Consider the following 23,239-nt stretch of genomic DNA (forward strand, 5'->3'; position numbering starts at 1 on the left):
ATTGAAGAACAGGCCACATCCCAAACTTCTCACTTTCACTGTTACTTTTGACAAGCTTGGTGGGCTTTAGAAAGCACGTTGTCACCACCGCTTCAATTACTGCGTGCTAAAACTTTCTCTAAACCATCTTTTTCACTGACATTTTCTTTAAGCATTTATCTCTTAATTATATATGAAACGCCTCAAATTATAGAAGACATCACTGTAATTCACAGGAATGAAAGGAACATTTGAAGCAAACTTTTATCCCTTCACTAATACATATCGTAGAGCTTGATTTTTCGGATTCTATTCCTTTAAACTTGGAAAATGTGGCTCTTCAAAGACCTGTCAAAGGGTTGAGTCTGTCATTGACTTTGGCGTTTCAGCTTTGCTGGTAGTGAATGAGTTTAGTCCCGACCCTTTGGCGAAGGACAGTGTTTGCTCTATCTACATCTGTACAATTTATAGCAGCCAGTCTTGGAATGCTTTGTTTCAGGGCTTATCAGAAACAAAAGCACTTTGCCTGAGTGTCAATGAGGTGCTTTCATGCACAAGTGCTGAACGGATAAGTGGATAACACAGTTGGGAGTTTGCTTGATGCTATTAAATCTGATATTTAAGGCCTGTCTAAATGGAGAGACTTGAGAGGCCTCAGAGGGGAAGAGATGCTTTATTGATAGCCCATTTGTCATTCCCAGGTCATTCTGTGAGAATGGAAAAGAAGAGACTTTGAGGAAAATCCTAGCTGCTGTTTTCTATACAATGAAAGTGAATGACAACTAACAAAAATAACATCCACACTGTCGAAAATAACAAAAAGGAGTCACATGGACTAATTTTATAGTGCCTTTGCATCCTTTTTGAAGCCTAAAAGCTTGTCATATGGGTTTGGAATGACATGAGGGTTAATACCCAATGGCAATTTTCAATAATGGGTAAACTATTCCTGTACCGTTATGAACTTTTTGTTAGTGTCTGTGAGCTATAATTGCCATGAGAATGTCAAAGAACAACACCGTGCACCTGTCTGCACCACTGCAGGGAGTCACAAATCTTGCTGGTGTTTTTGTTGATTGTCTCATCACCCTGCTGATGAAGCAGGTGTCTCTAGGGGTGTGTGTGGTTCGGTGACTCCGTGCGGTGACGTGTTGAAATTATAAAGTAAGGTTATGTTTTCACAGCCATATGGGCAGGTTATTTCTCTCTGTGTGGGGAGGCAGGGATCCCACAATCACGGAAGACCTGAAAATATGAGGGAATTTAAAAATTGTAATGGAATCCCATGGGGATTTTAATGGAAAAAAGTTTACATTAGTTTTTGAAGGTATCATGTACTAACAATGAACCTTTTTTCAGCTTTTATTAGTATAATACCTTTATTCTCCCCTTCAGAAAATTCTGTTTCAGTGGGTTTCAACATGCATTTCACATTCAACAACACAACAATACTACATAGCAACTATTAATCTGTCAATCTGTTATTAAGCTTTGATTGTGCATTTTTTAAACTAATGCAACAATCATTCAAATAATATCTGTTCATAATATTGATTAATTATATTTTATCTAACATTAATAATATGTTAAAATTAACATATTGACTTAATAATTAATTAATTAAAGCTGTAAAAGCATTGTTCATTGGTAGTTCATGATATAAAGCTATTTTATCAAACAGAACCTGAAGTGTCTTTTTAATGTCCATATAATAAAATTAAACTGTAATAATATTTCAGAATATTACTGTTTCACTGTTTTTTTTTTTTTTTTATCATATAAATGCAACCTTGGTGAACATTAGAGACTTCTTTCAACACTTATTAACCCTTAAATTTGTCCATAAGGGTCTTATTGAAGACATTAAGTTATAAAGAAGTATATATGTTTCAAATATAATGCAAATGGCATGACTTGCAAATGAAATCCACCCGACAATCTCTTTATAATTTTTGCTAAAAGTAACAACTGGGAACATTTTGGAAAATTCAAGTCAGGATTAAAATGTCCAGGAAGCACATATGAGTGTAACTGTCAAGTATCCATATTCTTTTGTCTATGTAATGTATGTCTTTTTTTAGATATCTATGTAAATGTATGTATGTGTTCTCATCCAGGCCACCGATCCGGACCTGGGTGTTAATGGGCAAGTCCGTTACCAAATGGTCAGTCACAGAGATCTCTTCAGGATCAGCACTAATGGCAGCATCTTCACAGCTGTGCCTCTGGACCGTGAGGAAAGGGCTCAGTATGATTTGGTCGTGCAGGCTTCGGATGGGGCCAAGGACCCTCGCCGGACCACCGTCACACTCTCCATCAAAGTTCTGGACATGGATGACAACAGTCCAGCCTTCTCCCAGCCTGCATATCACGTCACACTGGCAGAAAACAGCCCAGTGGGAATGATCATCCTCAATATCAGTGTAAGTTACACACATGCGCACACATACCACATACATATTCAACACATCAAACACAGCCAGATCAAAAACATGACTCTATGAAACTGGCCTCTGGAAAAAATAGATATTTGCTAATGTTATGTCTCAACTTGACAATCAGACATGTTTTACATTTGTAAATGGGTTCATGGCTGGTTAATTTATTTGGAATGTGTAGCTTGTTATCCTGACTTACTGAGAGACCCTTAGGGAAAATCCATAACATTTTTATAGCCTGCTTAGAAGACGCATTTTTTTTTATTTTGTTTTTTACAATACTAATAATTGTTAAATTAATTTACATTGGTTATTGCCTTATCATGAACTGAGAATGAACAATACTTGTACTGATTGTCTTGCTTCTATGGAAAACAGCAGAAGGAATTTTGGAGAAAATACATGCAAAGAAATAAAAATATATTAATTTTATATTTCAAGTCATTGAAATTTACTCACCTTCAGGCCATCCAAGATGTAAATGAGTTTGTTTCTTCATCAGAACAGATTTGGAGAAATGTAGTATTACATCACTTGCTCACCAATGGATCCTCTGCAGTGAATGGGTGCCATCAGAATGAGTCCAAACAGCTGATAAAAACATAATCCATAAGTAATCCACACAAATCCAGTCCATCAATTAACATCTGAAGAAGCGAGAAAAAATGTGTTTGTAAGAAACAAATCCATCATTAAGACATTTTAACTTCAAACTGTTGATTCCAGCTAAAATCCATAATATTGCTTTCGCCAGTGAAAAAGTTAAGGTTAACTTAAAAATCTCATTCAGACGAATGATCGACATTCTGTCAAGTAATGCAGTTATAGGTTTAACATTATTGACTTCATTTCTTGATGTAACATGTTTTAATGTATGACTAGCATATGCACAAGTGAGTTTTGAGAGCTGTGGCATTCTTCAATATGTTTCCTTGTGTTCTCCATGGAAGAAAGACATAAGGATGAGAAAATGATGACAGAGTCTTCTTCTTATCAATATAGACTCAGTCATTACATATATATATATATATATATATATATATATAGTGAAATCAGTCCTGGACTGTGAGTAATCACGATTAATCACAAATTACTAGGATTTACCTGTAAATGTGTTGAAAAAGAATGCATGACAAACTAGTTTAAGGAAACATAACCTTTCACATCTCCGCCAGGCAGTGGCGGTACTAGGGCAGGGCTTGACGGTGCTATAGCCCTATCAGAAACTTGGTTAGCCCCGGCACAGCCCCCCCAAGGATTTCCAAATGATTTTCCTGTTTTTTACCTCTCGGTGTCACTCTCATTAACATTGAAAAATAAACATTAAAAATCAAAAAAAAAATTACGTCAATCAGTTCACTATAGAGAAAGTGAAAGTAAAAAAAAATGAAGGCTAACGCTATATTAACAGCGCATATTCTCTCTGAGACAACGAGAGACGAATCTACTCTAGCATATGCTGATAACGGTATATAACTGTCTTAAATTATTCCTCTAATATTTCTCTATTGGCTCGTATAGTGAAAAACATGAGAAGAAACGTAGTTCGTGTTAAATAGGTTGTTTTTGAAAATCAGTGCCTGAAATAAAGCTGCTTTGAAATTTCATTGATGACTGCAGTGTTAATAATAATAATTATAGGCCTATAATTCATTGTATAAATGAATAGACCTGTTTTTTTTTTTTTTAAAAAAACCTTTTTAAAAACATTTTCAATGAGGAGTAAGCTAGCATATTTTATTATCCTCACAGCGCATCATGCGGTGATGAGCTATGAAATTATTGCTGGGTAATAATAAAGGAATCTAATAATAATAATAATAATAGGCCTAATAATAAGAAGAATGTAACAGGCCTATGTTAATTGGAAATGCTAAATCCTCCTAATATTGCCAATTTTTATGCTTTTGACAATATCTCTGGCTATCATCTACACATGATAACCAGAGATACTACACAAATCATCACGAGGAGGTTATCATCCGCAAGTTGTGGAAATAGTTGTATGAACTGTCGGCACTATCTATTGTAAATAGTTAGAATTTACCATGTTTTCCTAACAGTTGGCATTGAGTGACTGACACTTGATGGTTAAGAAAAAAATGACTAGATATGTGTAAAAAAAAATAAAAATAAATAAAGATAACTTAAATAAATAAATAAAATAAACCAACTATATTCAATCATAAATTATATTACTTTGTAAGTGTCATATTTGGCAGATGGGATTAGTAGTTATATTACTAATAACAATGGCATAGGAGAAGTTTAATAACACAGGGAAAAAATTGTATATGCCTTTTTTTTAAAAACTGATAGCTGAAGTTAGGCGTTCATTACTTTATCTCAATTTAATTAGTTTTTTAGCACCCCTCTCTGAACTGTTAAGCCCCCAACAAAAAATCCTGGAGACACCACTGCCGCCAGGTATGAGACATAATCCTTATTATTCTTTTGTTTTAATTCAGCCATTATCAGCATTTATACTGACAATAAAACGTTTACCAAGCCACATCGCTTCAATCCCAGTATACATTTATCCAACTATTATCAAAAGTATTTGTAAATAAATACAACAAAACATTTTATTGCGACCTTACATGAAGTATTATGATAAAATGCATTATGAAGAAGAATTGGACCTGTTCTGCAGGTGCATTAGAGCTAATATTAGCATCATGCTACATAAGACAATTTATGAGATTAATAGTACAGTTTTATTCAGAACTCACTTTAAACCACCATCGAGTGTTTGTAATAACTTCCTTTTGCGATCACATGTGTACACACATACACTTTGGGCGGCTGCGGTACATTATAAAAGTAGCCCAAAAAACCGCAACCCGTGGCTCTGTAATTTTTCTCACAACTGTATTTTCAAAATAGCCCAATTGTGCGGTAAAACCGCGACCCTGGCAACACTGGTTCGCTGTACCCTTATCACATATGTATACATATCTCTCGCACACTGTCTCTCTCTCTTTCGAACACACTCACTCTGTCTCGCCGCGTTCGCTTCACTTTTGTCGAGCCCGTCGCCACATAATCACACAATCCCTGCGTCCCAATGTGCATACTATACACCCTATCTGCCCTAAATAGGACTGAAAATGACTAATATCTCATAGAATTTAGGATGGATATATGCACATTGGGACGAAGGCAATGATTACCTTCCGCGCTGCGATGACGGCAAGAAGTTGGGGTCAAACCTTATCAAATGATTAATTTGCGTAAAAAAAATATTAACGCGTTAAAATTTTTAGCATGTTGACCGCCCTAATATATATATATATATATATATATATATATATATATATATATATATATATATATATATATATATATATACATACACACACACACACACACACACACACACACACACACACACACACAGTTTCCAGCTTTCTAACTTTTTTAGATTTGTAATCTAATACATTTTGATATTTGCATCTCATAATCTCTATATGTATGGCTTTTCTAATGCAAACTTGTTCGGTAGCTCACCTGGTACCCCATTACACTTCCAATGAGGAGCACATACTGTACATACAAGTCCAATTGAACACGAAAGAGATAAACGACTTGTAGAAACAAGCTAAAATACAATGATTGCTTCAGCCAATGCATTTTTATCTCCACATTTGCTTTTATTGACACTTAATCACCTTAATCCGATTTTAAACTGAATGCATTTTAGGGCTATGCACAACTCATTTGAATTTCAAAATGTCATGAAACATGCATGACGCAATGTAATGATCACCAGAAATGTTGCCCCAGGCATGATTTTCCAATGAGCCTTGGTTGGATGATATGACTAATTGCATGTTGTCATTTGCATTTAAAAATGTTTTTTGCTGCTGGTCATAACTTAATCAGAAAGGGCCTTCAACCCAGTTTTTGGGATCATGACCCACCAGTTGAGAACCACTGTATTACAAGACCACACAATTTTATCCTCAGGAGCCACACAATGCCTTAAAGAACCTTCCAAAGGCCTGTGTCCTCTCGGGATGTTGTTCAGTTTGCCGTAATGGTTAATTTGTGAGTTCCCACAGCTCAGTGCCTGGCTGCTGGTGAAGCATCTTTCCAATTTACTCATCTCTTCAGGGTCACTACAGGATTTGTTTCAATTATTAATGTAACCCGGTCATTTGATTTATTCAGAAAAAAGTTTAATTAATGCCAAGATTAGAATTACTCATCCGAAGTGTTTTGGTCGCTATGGTTGTCTCACACAGGCACTGGACCCTGATCTGGATGCGAACGTCACGTACCGTATCAGGACCGAGGAGGCCAGAGAGCTGTTTGCAGTGAATCCTCTCACCGGAGAGCTGAGGGTACTTCACTCACTTGATTTCGAGAAACTCTTACCAAATGGGACGACATGGAACTTCGTGGTAGAGGCTGTGGATGGAGGAAGTGGCAAAATGCCACCGGGGTTGGCCTCTGTTACCATTACTGTGTTGGTAAGAAAGTCTCAATTATGTTCCTCAATTCCTTGACTAAACTATCTGTACCCAACCAGCCCCCTTAAAATCAAGTCTTTTCAGTCGACTCCCTTCTTGGTAACACCCCCGGGCAGCTATTATGTACTAACTCAGCCAGCATGGAGATTCCTACTGGTCTAAGCTGGACTTTTCAGCAGGGGATATCCCAAAACTGTTGGCATCCTGTGATTTCTCGATAGCTGCTCTTAAGCCCTGAGGACACTGACAGCTAGAGACTGTATTATGTCTGAAATGGTCATTAGGTCCACAAGACCTCAGTTGTGTAACCAGCTGATTTGTAAGGTCTCAGAAGATTAAGTTCCAGTCAATTAGCTCCTGCTGGAAATGCTGCTGTTGGTTAAGCGGGTAAAATAAATCGTTGCGGAGGTACAGTATTTCAGTGGTGTTTACAGGTCACTTTGACCATTTTCCAATGAAACACTACCGTTGTTTGTTTGGGCGACCTGAGAACCAAGGCATAACTGAATTCATACATGACCTGCCCACAAACAAATATGGGTGATTATTTTTGTCTTATGTAGTTTTGAGAACACATTTCAACATTCAAAGTAATTTAATGTCTTTACGCTATCATAAATGGGGCATCACATTTACCATTTTTCAACAAATTTTCACAGGTGGAATCCATGAGATTGGGAATTTCATGCAAGGTTTGAAGGTTTTTGGTTTCAGACTTGGTTAAATGAAAAAAATAATAGATTTAATAAATACAATAGATTTCTGTGCGTGACTAAATGTATAATAATATTCAATTCAGTTGCTTTTATTGTAATTGTATCGGTTCAAACACTGTCGCGCGATTTGAGACCCTTTATGTACCAGATAAATTCAGCTCTGATTGCTAAATTAATGTTGTTTAGTTTTGCACTTAATAAGATATTGCTTCACTGTAGTTAGCCACTTATTGTCGAAAAACTCTTATTATAGGTAACTACTTGTTTAAAAGGGTAAATTAACTACATTATGAGAAGCTTATAGCTTGTAAACCCACAATTTCAAAGTAAATTCCCTTGTTCTTCTGAATGTTATATTCTTCTCTGGGAAAGTATTGACAAGAGAGCCAGGGCACTGTTAGACATTTAACCAGTTCTTTAGGAATACATTTATTTTTATGTTTATTTCATTTACCAAACTGCCTACAGTTTGATAAATTTCAGATTAAACAAAAGAGTTTAAGCAAAAGCATTTTCATGCAAGGAAACACACAGCTTATTACATCCTCTACAGTCTCCCAAGAAGCCCTAATTGTTTCTGTGTTGGGATTATTTATTAATTTTTCTTCTGTGCACGGTGTGGCTAATTGATAATTAGTTGCTGTGGAGAATGAAAAAAGTGAACGATGGAAATGAATGTGCTACCTGATGCATGGAGACTCGGGATATCAGAGTGATTATGAGGGGATAGAAGCCCCAAGGCACCGTCCTGATGGAGAAAATGGTCCCAGTGCAGCTAAGAGCACCATCATGAACTCACTACACTTTGCAGATTTACTTTAAGGCTTGACAGATTTTATTTTTCATCTGGGGAGGAAGAAGACACACAGAGCAGGGACACCGGCAAGGGATAGAAGTATCGCTTTTTATTGTAGTTTTTGTCATTTATATGTTTATTATTGAAATTGAAATTATAAGTTGTTATATGCATGTCAATTTTATTTCATTTCTTTATTTTCTTAAATATGTGGGTATATAGTATTTATAGAGTTGTAACTTTTAGTTTTAGTTACTTTTTCTTATTTGTAAGTCGCTTTGGACAAAAGCGTCTGCTAAATGACAAAAGTAAAGTAAAGTAAGAGATGTGTGGGATTGGAAAAGAAGAAAAAAAAATACCAATTTCACTCCAAAGTACTTTCCTTGGGACCTTTTATTTTGGAGATGTGCGCAATAGCAAAGTTTTATTAGTCGGTACTCAGGACTCAAGGACAACCTTGAATAAGCGCATTCTCACAGGAAGGACGAAGGGTGGGGGATTGCCAGGGGAGGGAGGTGTAATTTGGATACCTGAACCCACCTGGCCTCTCTTTGGACTCGGCGCGGACTGCTCTATTGAGTGTATTAGGTCGCATTGCGTCTTTTGTATCTCCCAGAATCACTTGTATCATCAGCATTCATGAGAGCCTACCGCACTTTTCCACTTTGCTGTATCTTTCACATATATAACTTTGTGGGAAAATATTTACGGTCCTACACAAAATGAGCACTCACTTTCAGCAACCTTGCATCCGGAATTATCTCTACAGAGGTTTCAAAAATGATTGTATAAAAACATATAAACCATGAACCAAACAGTTCTACAATATTACAAACTATTATTATTATTATTATTATTATTATAATAACCATGCAATTTTAGTACATTAAACCATGCAATATTGAATCCATTGTATGAAAATGATGGTACAATTTAAAACTTTTCACTTAAGTTCATTGCTTACCGAGTCCGAAAATCCAGTCCGGAATTTTTGCACGTTAAAATAAAAATACGACCACACGTTATGTCAATCACGTTTACACACTGCCTCTGAAATTTCCGTCTGTCATAAAAAATTGCGGATCGGGTTCGTTTTGTTTTGCATTTTTCTCGTCCGTAGCAAGCATTTTGAGAGGTGTTTTGACAGTTCAGAGCCACCATATAAGCGAACGCCAAAATCCAAAATGGCGATTGTCAAGTTTGTCCACTTCGTCTCGCAGCACAGAGTACCGTAAAGATCCTTGCACGCTGAGTTCACAGAATTTGGTGGTCTTCTTTTTAATATGTGGCTCTAGTATCGCTAGCAAAGCATCAAACTGAGCCACTGACATCCTGAAGTAAACTTTTATAATCCCGCTGCTCCTTAATAAGGAGGGAGAACGTCTCGGTTACGTACGTAATCCTCGTTCCCTGATGGAGGGAACGGAGACGTTATGTCGTGACGACATAGGGGGATTTACTTGGAAGCCCCAAACATCTCTGACTTAAGAGAAAACGCCAATGAAAATTGGCTAGTGGATTTTGCATACCTGAGCCACTCCCCGTGCATACGGGCATAAAAGGGCGACAGGTGCATCCATTCACCCCATCACGATCTTGTGCATGCAGATGTTGACAAGCTGGTGCGTGACAGACAAATGCCATGCAAAGGTCGCAACCTTCCCATCACCCCAGCGCAAATTCGCTAACCTTGGTGCCCGCAGGGACCACTGAGTACATTGCTGCTGGAGATAGCCAAGCCGCTGTTCCTTTCCCCAAGAAATCAGAAGGGATTTCGACCTTCTATGAAAGACCGCTTCAAGTCTTTCCTATTTGTTGTTACAGCTTGGCAGGAGAAGGGCGCTACAGAGGCCACATCCTGCCCGAAGGGAGGTAACATGTGGAGACACTGATATGGACTGGCCCAGGCCTGGGGCAGTACTACATACGACTGGACCCTGGGGCAGATCCTGCCTAGGAGTAGGGAGGAGGGCTACCAGCAGGGCCTGACAGAGCTCTGTCAAATGGAAGACACAGGTTTACCGTGAGGGAAACCGAACCGTGGACGAATACACGTGTGGGATTACCCGAAGGTAATCAGGCCATACGGACACTTAGCCGAGTACAGGGGCTGACCGGAGACCCAGGCGAGCTAGCACCAATACTGGGACTGGCGTCAGACTGCTCCGCCCAGTCTGACTGCCAGGGGTGCTGGAGGACTCACCAGGGTTTGCCATCTGGGGAACTGAACTGGAGGAGGAAAAAAGGCACTCGTATCGGAAAAAGGCAGGAATGGCGTAGCAAGCGTGACACCGGCCAACTCTTCCCGCAACTTACCTGTTACCCAACACACGGGAAGAAACTCGCTCAACGCGGAGACTGTAAAATCTCGCAAAGGTGTTCGGTGTTGCCCAGCCCGCAGCTCTACAGATGTCTGCCAAAGAGGCGCCAATGCGCCAACGCATAGGGGGAGGCAACACTCCATGGAGTGAGCCCTCACCCCAAGGGGGCACGGCTCGCCTTGGGATTGGTACACCAAGGCGACGGCATCCACTATCCAGTGGGCCAACCTCTGCTTGGAGACAGCCTTCCCTTCTGCTGACCCCTATGGCAGACAAAGAGCTGCTCAGAGCTTCCGAAGCTCCGGGTGCGGTCCCCGTATCTGCGCAGCGCTCTTACGGGACCCAGCAACACCAAGGCTGGATGAGCCTCCTCCGAAGGCAATGCTTGCAGGTTCACAAGTGGCTGCGTTTCGCAGGCACAAGTACACCGCGACCGCTCTCTCCACCTGGGAAATGTCAGCGTCACCCTTAGCCTCCCCGCCATCGAGGGTAGCGAGGATGGAGGAGGCAGACGCGCCACTTCTGGCCGTAAAAAGGGGCCGTCCACAACTTCATCAGCTCCTCGTGCACTTCCAGGAAGAAAGGAACCAGGGCAGGGCGTGGTCGTGAGCCACAGCCCATGCCGATGAGCCAATCATCTCACCGCGAGGGCTCGAGATTGGGAGGTGTGCACGCCTCCAGCCCAATCTTGCGGCGGCCCGGGAAAGCACGACCATCAACTCTGGGTCCGATTCGGCGGCGGCCGCGAATCCCGCAGCTTCGCCGAACCTTCATCCTCAGAGGACGATTGCCCATCCCCCGATGCCGTGATCGACATCTAATCCTCTATCGGCACGCCGAATGAAACATCTGGGCACGCCGTAAGACGGCACAGCAGAATCACTGGGGAGCCGCACAGAACAGCTACTGCAGGAGGAGTGAAAGGTCTGTGGGGACTGGCCCGGCGGAAAGGCTCTCACTGTAACCCTCAGATCGCCCAGAGCACTAGCTCGTGGCAGAGAAGCCAGCACGGGTAGTGACAGAGGGAGCCCCTCCCATCCCCGTGAGGCGAGAGAGGCGCGATCGCAGCGCTGCCAAGGTTGCACGCTCAATGAACGCATAAACCATCCACGAACGCAGCTTCAGCTTGCTGGAAGCCCAGACACTGAAGACAATGATCGTGGCTGTTGACGGAGGACAGGAAACGACCGCAACCAAGAGGACACAGCCGGAACAGCATCTTTAAAAAGACGTGAACCGACCATGATTTGCTCTTTTAGGAAATCTGCTCTTTCAGTTGAAGTGCACAGGGGAATCGCTGCAGACAGGACACCACTGTTCGCACCGTGACGCCAACCAGAACAGCTTCCAGACAGATGATGAATGGCTTTGTGGAGATCAACACGTTCATTCACTCGGCTCCAAAGCAAAAATCGGATGAGTGGATGCACCTGTCGCCCTTTTATACCGTATGCACGGGGAGTGGAGTATGCAAAATCCACTATCCAATTTTCATTGGCGTTTTCTCTTAAGTCAGAGATGGTTGGGGCTTACAAGTAAATCCCCCTATGTCGTCACGACATAACTCGTAGTGACCGACAGATAGGGAACTCTCTTTATCTCAGGATTGGATGGGCCAATATTTCTTTTCGAAGCGAGAGGACAACAAAATCATCCTCACTACTTGAATATTCCATTTTAGTAGTTTTACTTTTTTTTTTTTTCGCGACGGATTAATTAATACGTATCGGACACATCAGTGTGCAAGGTTTCTGTGGGTGACAATTTTTTAGGAAGATCGAATATGAAAAGACGTATACGAAAATTTCGTACTCGGTGTGCAATGACCTTTAAAGTCAAGAAAATGCAATAAAAAAAATAAATATTTTACACCAACATATTGAAGTATTTACAAATATATTAGTTATTTTAAAGTGTTTTAAAACTTGATTACATAATTTGCAACATTTTATAGTAGTGGAGCGTTTTTGCATTGATTCATTTCTAGAACAGTGACTTCTCTCATTGGTGGCTATCTGTTTAGAATGATGAGAAAAGTAGTTCTTCATTGAAATTTTGTCATTAAACAAGTTAAAATCACATTAAAAATCATATATCACGTGACTGAAATATTGACAAATTTCATTAATTTGACTGCAGCATTGTGGTAAAATATGGTCAATATGTTTTTGTTTGTTTGTTTTTTATTTAATAAAATTAATTTTGCACTTTTTATAAATGCACAGAATCTTCTGCAACCAAAAATATTTAGCCAAAATAGCCACAAAAAAAGAGAGTAATTGTTGATCAAATTGTTTTGGAGGACTGAAATCATTAACAGAAACATTATCCGATATTCTTCCATATACCGCTTTATTTGAACTTCTGAGGGGATGGTTATCTATTTTGAAATGTTTATATGTCATTGATAAAAGCGAATTTTCATATGGAGTAAATCAATCAAATTTGTTAGCTCCAGAAGCACTATTGCATTATATTAGCACCCCATTTTTATCTTTGCCTCTCTACTCTCTCTAGGAACCTTTTCATCTCCCTTTTAGCACTCTCTGTGGCTATAATTATGTCTCATCCAACTTTTTCCTAAAAAAGTCCCCGGGCACCTAGCACTGTGACACATCCTTAATGCACTGCATGATCTACTATTGAATAAATGCCATTTTTGCTTAGTGTTTTAGTGTTGGAGGCTAGCTAATGGGGCCTGAGCTAGCGCACAGTCTGACAGTTGCAGGCAGGCAAAGAGAGCAGGAGTCGAGGCACTAATCGGAGTTTGATGTTCTGTGTTTGGGCAGGACATGAATGACTTCCCACCAGTGTTCAGTCAAATGCTGTACCGGGGAATGGTGGCGCCCAATGCAATCAAGGGGACCATAGTGACCATCGTACATGCTGAGGACCTGGACCCACCGGTGAGTTGGCTTGCAAGAAACATCCATCATGAAGGCATTTTAACTTTAAGTTATCGCTTCTGTCCATAATCCATAATAACACTTTGTCTAGTGAAATAGTCCATCCACGGTTGTCCTCTCACATCAAAATCCACCAACATATATTTAGTTTTGGACTGTTTTTGCTTGTAAATAGTGGTTGATTGTTCACATTTCTCTCCTGATTTCGAGGCAAGTAAGCAATATTATGTACAACTCATAATTTAGCCAAAAGCAACAGTTTGAAGTTTTAATGATGGATTTGTTTCTTACCAACATCCAGTTTTTCACTTCAAAAGATGTTAATTGATATACTGGAGTGGTGTGGATTACTGTGATGTTTTTATGAGCTGTTTTGACACTCATTCTGACGGCACCCATTCACTGCAGAGGATACACAGGTAATAATAATTTTCCATTGCAATGACAAAAAAGAAGCTCATTTACATCTTTGTTGCTAGGAATAGTTAGTTGCAAAAATAAGTACTCACTATCAGGCCATCAAACTATTTCCTTTTAAGGAATAAAAATTTGAAAAATCAAAGTTCTTTGCTTATACACACATCATACACAGATGCTTAATAACAATAAGAACACATGAGATTTTACGCCGAAAATCAAACAACATTCTGCACAAGAAAAAAAGTCGCCTTGATTTTTTTTTTCTACAAAATGTCACTGAAGATATATTGAGTGTAGCATTAAGTCTCTAATGATTAAACTTGAGTGTCATTGACAGTCTCTATTGGTCGTGCCTGATGTGACTGTGAATAGGTCTGACTGCGTTGTGCAACAAGCGAATGTGTACTATGTGGCATGACTTCAAAGGGCTAAGCACAATAAAACAAAGATAAGAGGAGAAAAAACAGCAGCAAAAGACTCAAAGCTGTGTGTGTGTTTAACTGAAGAGGCAGCTACACCAACCCAACCAGTGTGTAACAATCTGGCACGTCTCCAGCATAAAGCCCCAGAGCTCTACCTACCCTCCACAGGCACAATCGCACACAAAGACAACCAGCTTCACAAAACGGCATGTATTTTACACAACCATGATCCTGGGCTTTTTTAATACTGCAATTGATGACATGCTGATTTCCAGGATCAGCTGGTCTGCTTCCTCTCCTGCAGCTTTACTTTCCCTCAAAAATGACATACATGTACATGTGAATAAATTGGGCAGTACACACGCATAATAATGGGAGATAAATTAAATGATTATTTATTATATATTGTTTTGATTTTAGTTAGCAAAAATATATTACATGCTGCTTGTTTTCATTAAAGAAAATAACCTTTACCACAGATCTCATGTAGCAACCAGACAACAACCTTTCTTCTTATTATTGTCAATTTGGCTTTACTCTTTCCCTCTCTCCTGCTCTTTCATGCTATTCTTTTTTCTTTCTCATTCAATCCAAATGCATATTTTCGTGGAGGTATACAGATGCAATGCTTCTCTATGCCCTCCCTTTCTCAGTAACCTCAACCTCAAAAAAGATCAATTGTGCTTCTCGATTCAGCCCATAACTCAGCACACATGCCAAGACTGGTCAGGGACAAAGCAGGCTAGCAGCCCCAGCTGCGACTGGAAATTGAATTTAGCCTGACAGCCATGCTAGCACGTCATCAGTTGCAGTATAAAACACTGCTCGAGGTTTCTAGTTCACCACATCCATATGAGAATAAGTAGTTGTCACTTTGTACATTGCTATTATGCAGTAGGTTAATGTAAAGATTTCTGTTTTCATCAGTGAACTGTAAACTGGTGAATAACATCAAAGTGGAACACAGACATCCCAAAAAAAGAAAAAAAGAACAGCTGACCACACTTAAATTATACTAAATAATGATAAACAGCCTGAGTGAATCTTTTTTTGTTTTATTTTATTTTATTCTATTCTATCTCAAAAATACTTGAGAACAGCTGCTTTGCTCTTATATGTGAAATGTGGCTCTAAATTGATGCCGTATAACATGATATTCTGTCACCTTGAACTGCTGTCACACTACTGAAAAATGAAGTTAGGTTAGTAGCATTGCTGCTTGTGGTTAGTTACTTAACACTCGGACTACATGAGTGATTTGAACAAATAATTATTTGAGCATGCATCTGTTGTGACGCTAAACCTAAATTGAATTTCTGACTCCGACGTCAAGTTGAGCGATACATGAGGTCTTTATTAGTGAGCACTCTGATAAAATGGCACAGTGGCGAAATGTCAGCTCATTGCATTCACACGAGCAAGGTAAATTTGAGCAAGTGACACTGTCTATTTGTCTTTGAAACTGAGGGATACTTATCCTCTTCACTGTATCAGATCATGCAGAAAGCTGTTATAATTTATAGGAGCTGGAGCATTTTGTTGCAGATGGTTGTTGTTGAATGCCAGTTATTTTTTTAGCATGAGTCAGAGTCTAGATGCTACACAACCTCTCAGTTCCTGCCATAAATTACATTTCAATGGGCCAGTTTTGGCAGGAAAGCACTACTAAAGAATACAGGGCGCGATTTTGAATCACTTTGCACTTGTAATGCATTTTATACATATTTAGAATATTCTTTGCTACTTGAAAGCAGTCATTTGAACTGTAACTTCTGTTATCTTAACATTTCTGTGTTTTTGATTATAACACAGATTTAATGCAACATATCAGCTTTTCAGTCTGAAACATCATGACACAATCCACAGTTTAATTTGACGATGTGCATTTACTGTCATCCTTTCTCTCACATATATGCAATCACATGTGTCGAATTGTGATTTTGAGTTGCTTTTTGCCAGGTTTCAGTTGTCCTGGAAACTCAGGAACTACCAGGGAGTTTCATAAATTACATTTCCATGGAAATTAGTAAAATCTGTAAAAATAAAGGAAAAGTCATGGGAATGTGTAGTCAACATCACTGTTACCTGTAATGTTCAGTATTTCTTGGCCTAAAAATTACAGTTTTAAGTGATTGTTATAAAATTCTGATCGCAAAATAATGGAAAAAAATAATAATTAAAAAGTCATAATTGGTCAGAAATTGAGGGAAGCTGAAGTTGGATCAGATTGGAGCAGCAAAATGAAAACCCGATCAAAAAGTTACTAAGACTTTGTATCAGGAAGGGTCCTTTTCCCTTTTTAAATTCTTTATTTTTTCTTTTTTTTTGGTAAATCAAGGCTTATGCTGCTTGTGATTACTTGTTACGCATTCAGAAATCTTGGTATCATTAGAAAATCGTATTTCTTAAGGAGGGCAGGGTAATCACAGTCTACTGGGCTTTCAGTATCAAGAGTTCAATTAATATTCTAATTTACCATCTTGCCTAATAATGTTTTCGATGTGATGCGCAATTAACTCAATCCTATAAACAGCTTGTGCCGTAATCATTCACTGAATTGGTATGAAACTATGCATCCCAGACTGAAAGACATTTCCCCATTAAAATGATTGATTTGCTCTACAGATATTCATGTGTTGTTGTGGACAGTCTTAATTTCAATCTCCTTCATAAGCCTCGGTGGATTCCTCAGTGGATTCCTCAGTGGATTGTGTCTTCTTATAGGATGATGGTAGTGTGAGCCTGGATTTGTGCCTGTGTTCGCGATCATTGCTGAGATTGCAGGCCAGCTTGAAATAGCACTCTCATCTCCAAGTGATGGGCATTTGTCAGGGCTGGATCATGGTCCCAAAGGGCCCCTGGGCATAGGACAGTTTCCACCATAACCCCCTATTCAATCTGCCAATCCTATTCAATGTGTCAATAGCAATTTTGCTAAACAAATTAAGAATAGTATATTTTGAGGGATTTGTATTAGAGAACTAAAAAGAATAGTTAGGGGCCCTGGTGGACCAGGGTACATTGTATTTGCTGAGGGGCCTGATGGGCCCTAGAGATAAGCTCACACTGAAAGGGGGCCAACGACTTTACTGGTCAGTTCACACTGTGTATTCTGAGGGGCCCAAGGGCCCTAGTAGTTTTCTTGCACTGTATACTCTCAGCGGACCTGTAGCCCTATTGGTCAGCTCACATTGTATATTCTAAGGGTTCCAGGAGCCCCAGTGGTTAGCTCATAGTGTATATGCTGAGGGGCTCTGAAGCTCTAGTGATCAGTTCACTCTGTATAGGCAAAAGGGCCCAGGGGCCCTAGAGCCCTATCAGTCGGCACACACTGTATAGAGCCCTATCAGTCGGCACACACTGTATATTCTGAGAGGCCCAGAAGCCCTAGTGGTCAGCTCAAAGTGTATATGCAGACATGTCCAGGGCCCCATGAGTCATAGTAATCAGCTCACACTTTATACACTCAGGGGCCTAGGGGCCCTGCAACTCTATTAATCAACTCAGAAGCCTTAGTTTGTTCAAAGTTTATAAGCAAACAGGTCCCAGATCCTAGAAGCTCTAGTGGTCAGCTCATGCTGGATACACTGAGGGGCCCTGGGCTCCTTGTGGTCACCTCACACTGTATATTTTGAGGGCTCCAGGAGCCCTAGTGAGTCCAGAAACTCTGAGGGGCACAGGGGTCCTGGAGCGCTACTGATCAGCTCATGCTGTATCCTCTGAAGGGCCATTGAGCCCTAGTGGCCAACTCATGTGGTATGCACTGAGGGACCCAGGTAACTGGGAGCTCTAGTAGTCAGTTCATGCTGTAAAATCTGAACCTTTATTGGTCAGCACACATAATATATTCTGAGGTACCTGAGGGGGCCCTAATGGATAGCCTTAAGTTTATGAGCAAAGGGTTCTGGTTCAGTTTTCTTTGGTAGTCTCAGGCTATGCATCCTGAGTCTTTGAAAAAAAAAAAAAAAACTCACTCTTTCCCTCTATCTTTCTCTCCCTCCCTTACTAGCTTGTACTTATTTGAACAATGACTGAGACTTGGTGTTATGAGCACTTCCTCTGTCTGATTGCCTCTTCAAGATGAATCGCTTTTTGTATTCCCCAATTGTAAGTCGATTTGGATAAAAGCGTCTGCCAAATGACTAAATGTAAATATAAATGTTTGGAGGCCTCTTGCTAGTCCCTACCCATAGTTCAGCCCTGCCATTTGTTTGCTCAAACCACACAGATTGCATCTGTGAGATTCTCAGTAAGTTAGTTACATACATATTCACCATTTTTTCCTCGTGTGAAGCACTTTGTTATCCTCTTGCACATTAAGCAATTAACAGTAGCAGTATTAATATTTTACATGATGATCTTTGCATCTAAGCAAATGTTTTAAAGCTAATTTGACAGCGTATTACTTCCCAGCCAGTTAATACATGGCTGAAAGTGCCTTTTGCACATATTCAGGCTGAAGTCATCACTCTGACCACATCCAAAGCAGTGCATTACCGTAAATTACTTCAGTCTTGTTGATAGTTTTTTGCATATTCTCTTGGTGAATTAAATACATGGATTCAACCTTTTTTTTTTCAATCCCACTAAGTAATCATTCAGCAAACACCGTTTTCAAGGGTTATTCCATACTGGCAGATAATGGTTTTGTTTTTCTCAAACAGCCGCTCTTATTTATAACATTCCTTCAGCCCGCTGGTGACCGGGTTGGTTTTGCTGTCTATCAATGTGTCAGATGGCTCTTCATACTGGCTTCTGATATTTCCTCATGCCCATCAGCGTGTTTTATTCATTAGCCATCCTCACCCACACCAAAATAAATCAGGATTAAATACGTCTTTGCCATGCCTTCCTTAATAAGTCGTGGCCTAATGGATAGAGAGTCGGACTTGTAATCCGAAGGTCGTGGGTTCGAGTCTCAGGTCCGGCAGAGATTGTAGGTGGGGGAGTGATTAACCAACACTCTCTCCACCCTCAATACCACGACTGAGGTGAGACTCCCCGGGCGCCACAGCATTGGCTGCCCACTACTCCGGGTGTGCACTTGGATGGGTTAAATTCAGAGCACAAATTCAGTGTATGGGTCACCATACTTGGCCACACACCACTTCCCTTTCCCTTTCCAAACAGCCTTTCCCTTAGGGAAGTCGTGGCCTAATGTTTAGAGAGTCGGACTCATAATCCAAAGGTTGCAAGTTCGAGTCTTGGCCTAATGGATAGAGGCAGGAATTGTAGTGCCCCAGTGCTCTCTCCACCCTCAATACCATGACTGAGGTGCCCTTGAGCAAGGCACCTGGGCATAAATGACTGCCCACTGTGTATGTTCACTGCTGCGTGTGTGCACTTTGGATGGGTAAAATGCAGAGCACGAATTCCGAGTATGGGTCACCATACTTGGCCTCACGTCACTTTCACTTTCACACTTAATACGTTGTGTAAAATAAAAAAAGAAGCGCTGACTCTTTCTGGGCATGATGCAAAAGCACCGTCTTTCAGATGAGACGTTAAACCGAGGTCCTGACTCTCTGTGGTCATTAAAAATCCCAGGATGTCTTTCGAAAAGAGTAGAGGTGTGACCTCGGCATCCTGGCCAAATTTCCCCATTGGTCTCTGACCATCATGGCCTCCTAATCATCCCTTTACACTGATTGGCTTCATCACTCTGTCTCCTCTCCACCAGTAAGCTGGTGTGTGGTGGGCGTTCTGGTGCACTATGGCTGCCGTCGCATCATCCAGGTGGATGCTGCACACTGGTGGTGGACGAGGAGACACCACCCCTCACAATGTAGAGCGCTTAGAAAAGCAGAAAAGCGCTATATAAATGTAATGAATTATTATTATTATTATATCTGCAATTATAGAGTGTCTTCAAACTGAAAATACATAAAATACTAAACCAAAGTGACTGGAGAAAAAAAAAGAGGAAATGAGAATGATGTTAATCAAACTCCTCAGGATTTTAAAAGAGTAGTGAGGAAATGTAAATGATCTGCTAGTTTGATAAAACACAGTGTGGTTTAACTCCTCGTTCTTTCGAATGCCCCATTTCACACCAAAACGCATGCCCCGACCGGCACTATGTGTGCTGCTGTCCCACCCGTGGGTGGATGGATGGGTTTTTCAGCACATTCTCACGAGGACAGACCCACCCGCAGGCTCCATTTCTCACCCGGCGTCACCCTCGTAATTATCTCCATCACAGCGGGGTTACCAACCCTCCTGTCCCCAGGCCAATGCTGCACATCGGATCTCACAGACTCATAGCTTATTAAATTAGCAGCGGGAGGTGGGACTTTAGAAGAACAGAAAAAAAAATAGCAAATTGGGTCTGCCAGGTTCATTTGTATCCTGCTCAGTGCTCAGCAGCAGAATTTAAGTTGACCATCGCTTTGAAGATTTAGGTTTAAACATGCCTGAAACTTAACACCTAGTATATTTAATTTGAGATTATTTATACCGCTCAAGGATTGAATTCTTCATTCTGATTGGTTCTCAAACATCCCAAGCTAATTTTCTACTGCGCAACTAACTGCATTAGAGTGCCATATTACTTGTCCATGCTGATTTCAAATTGTTACAATGTTTCAGAGTTTTTCAGTTTTGCACAGATCTTTGCCTCAATTTATAGTCTGGACAAGTCAACTGTAATTTCCCAAAGTCAGTGCCAGTCTCAGCTTACGGATTTCACAGAAAATCATGATTTTTTTTTTTTTTTTTCACATTTAATATTTTGAGCCAATTTTAAAACACAGTTTTTTTTTTTTGTTTTTTTTTGTGAGTTATCTCCTTAAAATACTTTTAGGTGCATATTTCTAAATGAGTTATGTTCATAGCGACTTGAAAGGCTGGTAGAGTGTGAACTTCGTGATGCTCAGTTCTTCTCTGTAACAATTTATTATTCTGATTTCTAGTTTTCTAAAATCTGTTCTGCTTAAAAGTTATGTTATTATGTAGCCTTAACAAAACAGAAAACACAAAATTACTATTGCATTATTTGTGCTTTGCATCAAATAATTCAGCAGTCATCGTCAATTATTTATGTAATGATCACATTCTATCTTTTTGAAAACCTTTTTATTTAGTATTTTTGATATTCATACAGAATATTGATACAGTTGGGGAAGAAAGGGTATTTTTGTTTTCTATTTTAAGCTTTTGTTTATTATCTTTCAGGGTACAGCGGCCAGTCGGGTTCACTATAAAGTGGATCTGGAGCAGTTTCCTTACAGTACTAGTATCTTCGACGTGGAGGAGAACTCTGGCAATGTTCTCACCAGGGTCAATCTGAATGAGGAGCCCAACACTAAATTCAGTGTAAGTACACAACAATCTTTTCTTAATACAGGGCTTGTCAACTAGCAATCCGCAGGCCATAACTAGCTGTCAATCATTTTTATGCATCTCACAGATTGATTTAGATGCAATCGCTGCACCGCCTGATGTATTAGAGTGCTTTCTGAGCAAAACTCAATGGTCAGTTCAGAAACACTCATTCTTAATAATGGTCTGAATTCAGGCAGGTTTTGAGCTTTTCTGGCCATAGGTTCCCCACACATGATTGATCTTGTCATTTTAGATGTTCACACACACATTTATGAAAATAGATGAGACACAACAGTTACAGCAGCAGCACATCAGTCCATGTGCACAATCACATTCTTTGACAACGAACATAATCTCAAGCTTGTTCTGCTCTCAACAATCTTCATCTGCTCCCATCATCTGTCATTTGTATGGCTTCATTTGTGCCCAAGTTAAAAATTCTTTTGAGATCTGACAAGACTCACTTTTCTCATTGAATTGGAGGTTTACAAGGAAAGCATTCGATTAGACAGTTTTCTTTGTTCAATTTTAAACGTGTTGATTATATAAAATGATTTATATTATAAAGTTTTGCTTTATACAATAATTTTTGTCTTGTATGGGATGATATTGTCATACAAAAAGAAAACAGATTTGAAATCCTTTAATGTAATTTGACTTGTTTAATAAAATAAATACATAAATATTGTCCTTATTAAAAAAAAAAAAAAACTTTGATATTTTTATCTTGCTATTTTATTGGTAAACATAATGGTAGTACGACAGGAAATTGATGGAAGAGAGAAAGAGGGGGTTCAGGATGGTAACATTGGCCTGACAGCTCAATAAATTGGTTCACTTGCTTTCCCCACAAGGCCACTATGCAGACATAAGACTTGTGTCATGTATATGGCATGTAAATGTCTCAGACAACTTATTGAATGAAGTTTAATTTTCTTGCCCCATTCGCAAACAGATTTTTTTTTTCCTCTTTCTTTGAGCATGAACAAGCTTTGCAACCAGAGAAAGAACAATAGTCTTGAAAGTCTTTTCATGCAGTATATATTGTCTTTTCATTCAAGTTTTTAAAATGCAGTGTATATATATATATTATACATAGTTTTTAAAATGCAGTGTGTGTATGTATATGTATATGTATATATATGTATATATATATATATATATATATATATATATATATATATATATATATATATATATATATATATATATATATATATATACATATACTGCATTTTAAAAACTATATGAATAATATATATATATATATATATATAGTGTGTGTGTGTGTGTGTGTGTGTACAGAAAGAAATGGGGGAAAAAAAATAAAGATATATTTTTTTATTTTTAAAAAATGGATGAAAAAGTATGGAACATTTGTGTTTTTTTTTTTTTGTTTTTTTTTTTGTTTTAATATATATAACTGGCTTTAAAAACTCAGAC

The 23,239-nt window shown here is 39.3% G+C and overlaps 1 protein-coding gene across 1 annotated transcript in view; it reads left to right on the forward strand.

Annotated features, from left to right (window-relative positions):
* LOC306852003 (protocadherin-15-like) overlaps nt 1-23,239 on the forward strand; it is a gene marked incomplete at its 5' end in the record, with an annotated part of 238,116 nt that overhangs the window by 151,883 nt on the left and 62,994 nt on the right. The window contains 4 exons of the mRNA XM_079388567.1: nt 2,097-2,402; nt 6,665-6,892; nt 13,515-13,631; nt 21,647-21,787. Of these exons, the coding sequence (XP_079244693.1) occupies nt 2,097-2,402; nt 6,665-6,892; nt 13,515-13,631; nt 21,647-21,787 (792 nt within the window). The remainder of the gene's footprint in view (nt 1-2,096; nt 2,403-6,664; nt 6,893-13,514; nt 13,632-21,646; nt 21,788-23,239) is intronic.

This window comes from Barbus barbus (genome assembly GCF_936440315.1).
Source record: "Barbus barbus genome assembly, chromosome: 32".
Lineage (NCBI taxonomy): Eukaryota > Metazoa > Chordata > Actinopteri > Cypriniformes > Cyprinidae > Barbus > Barbus barbus.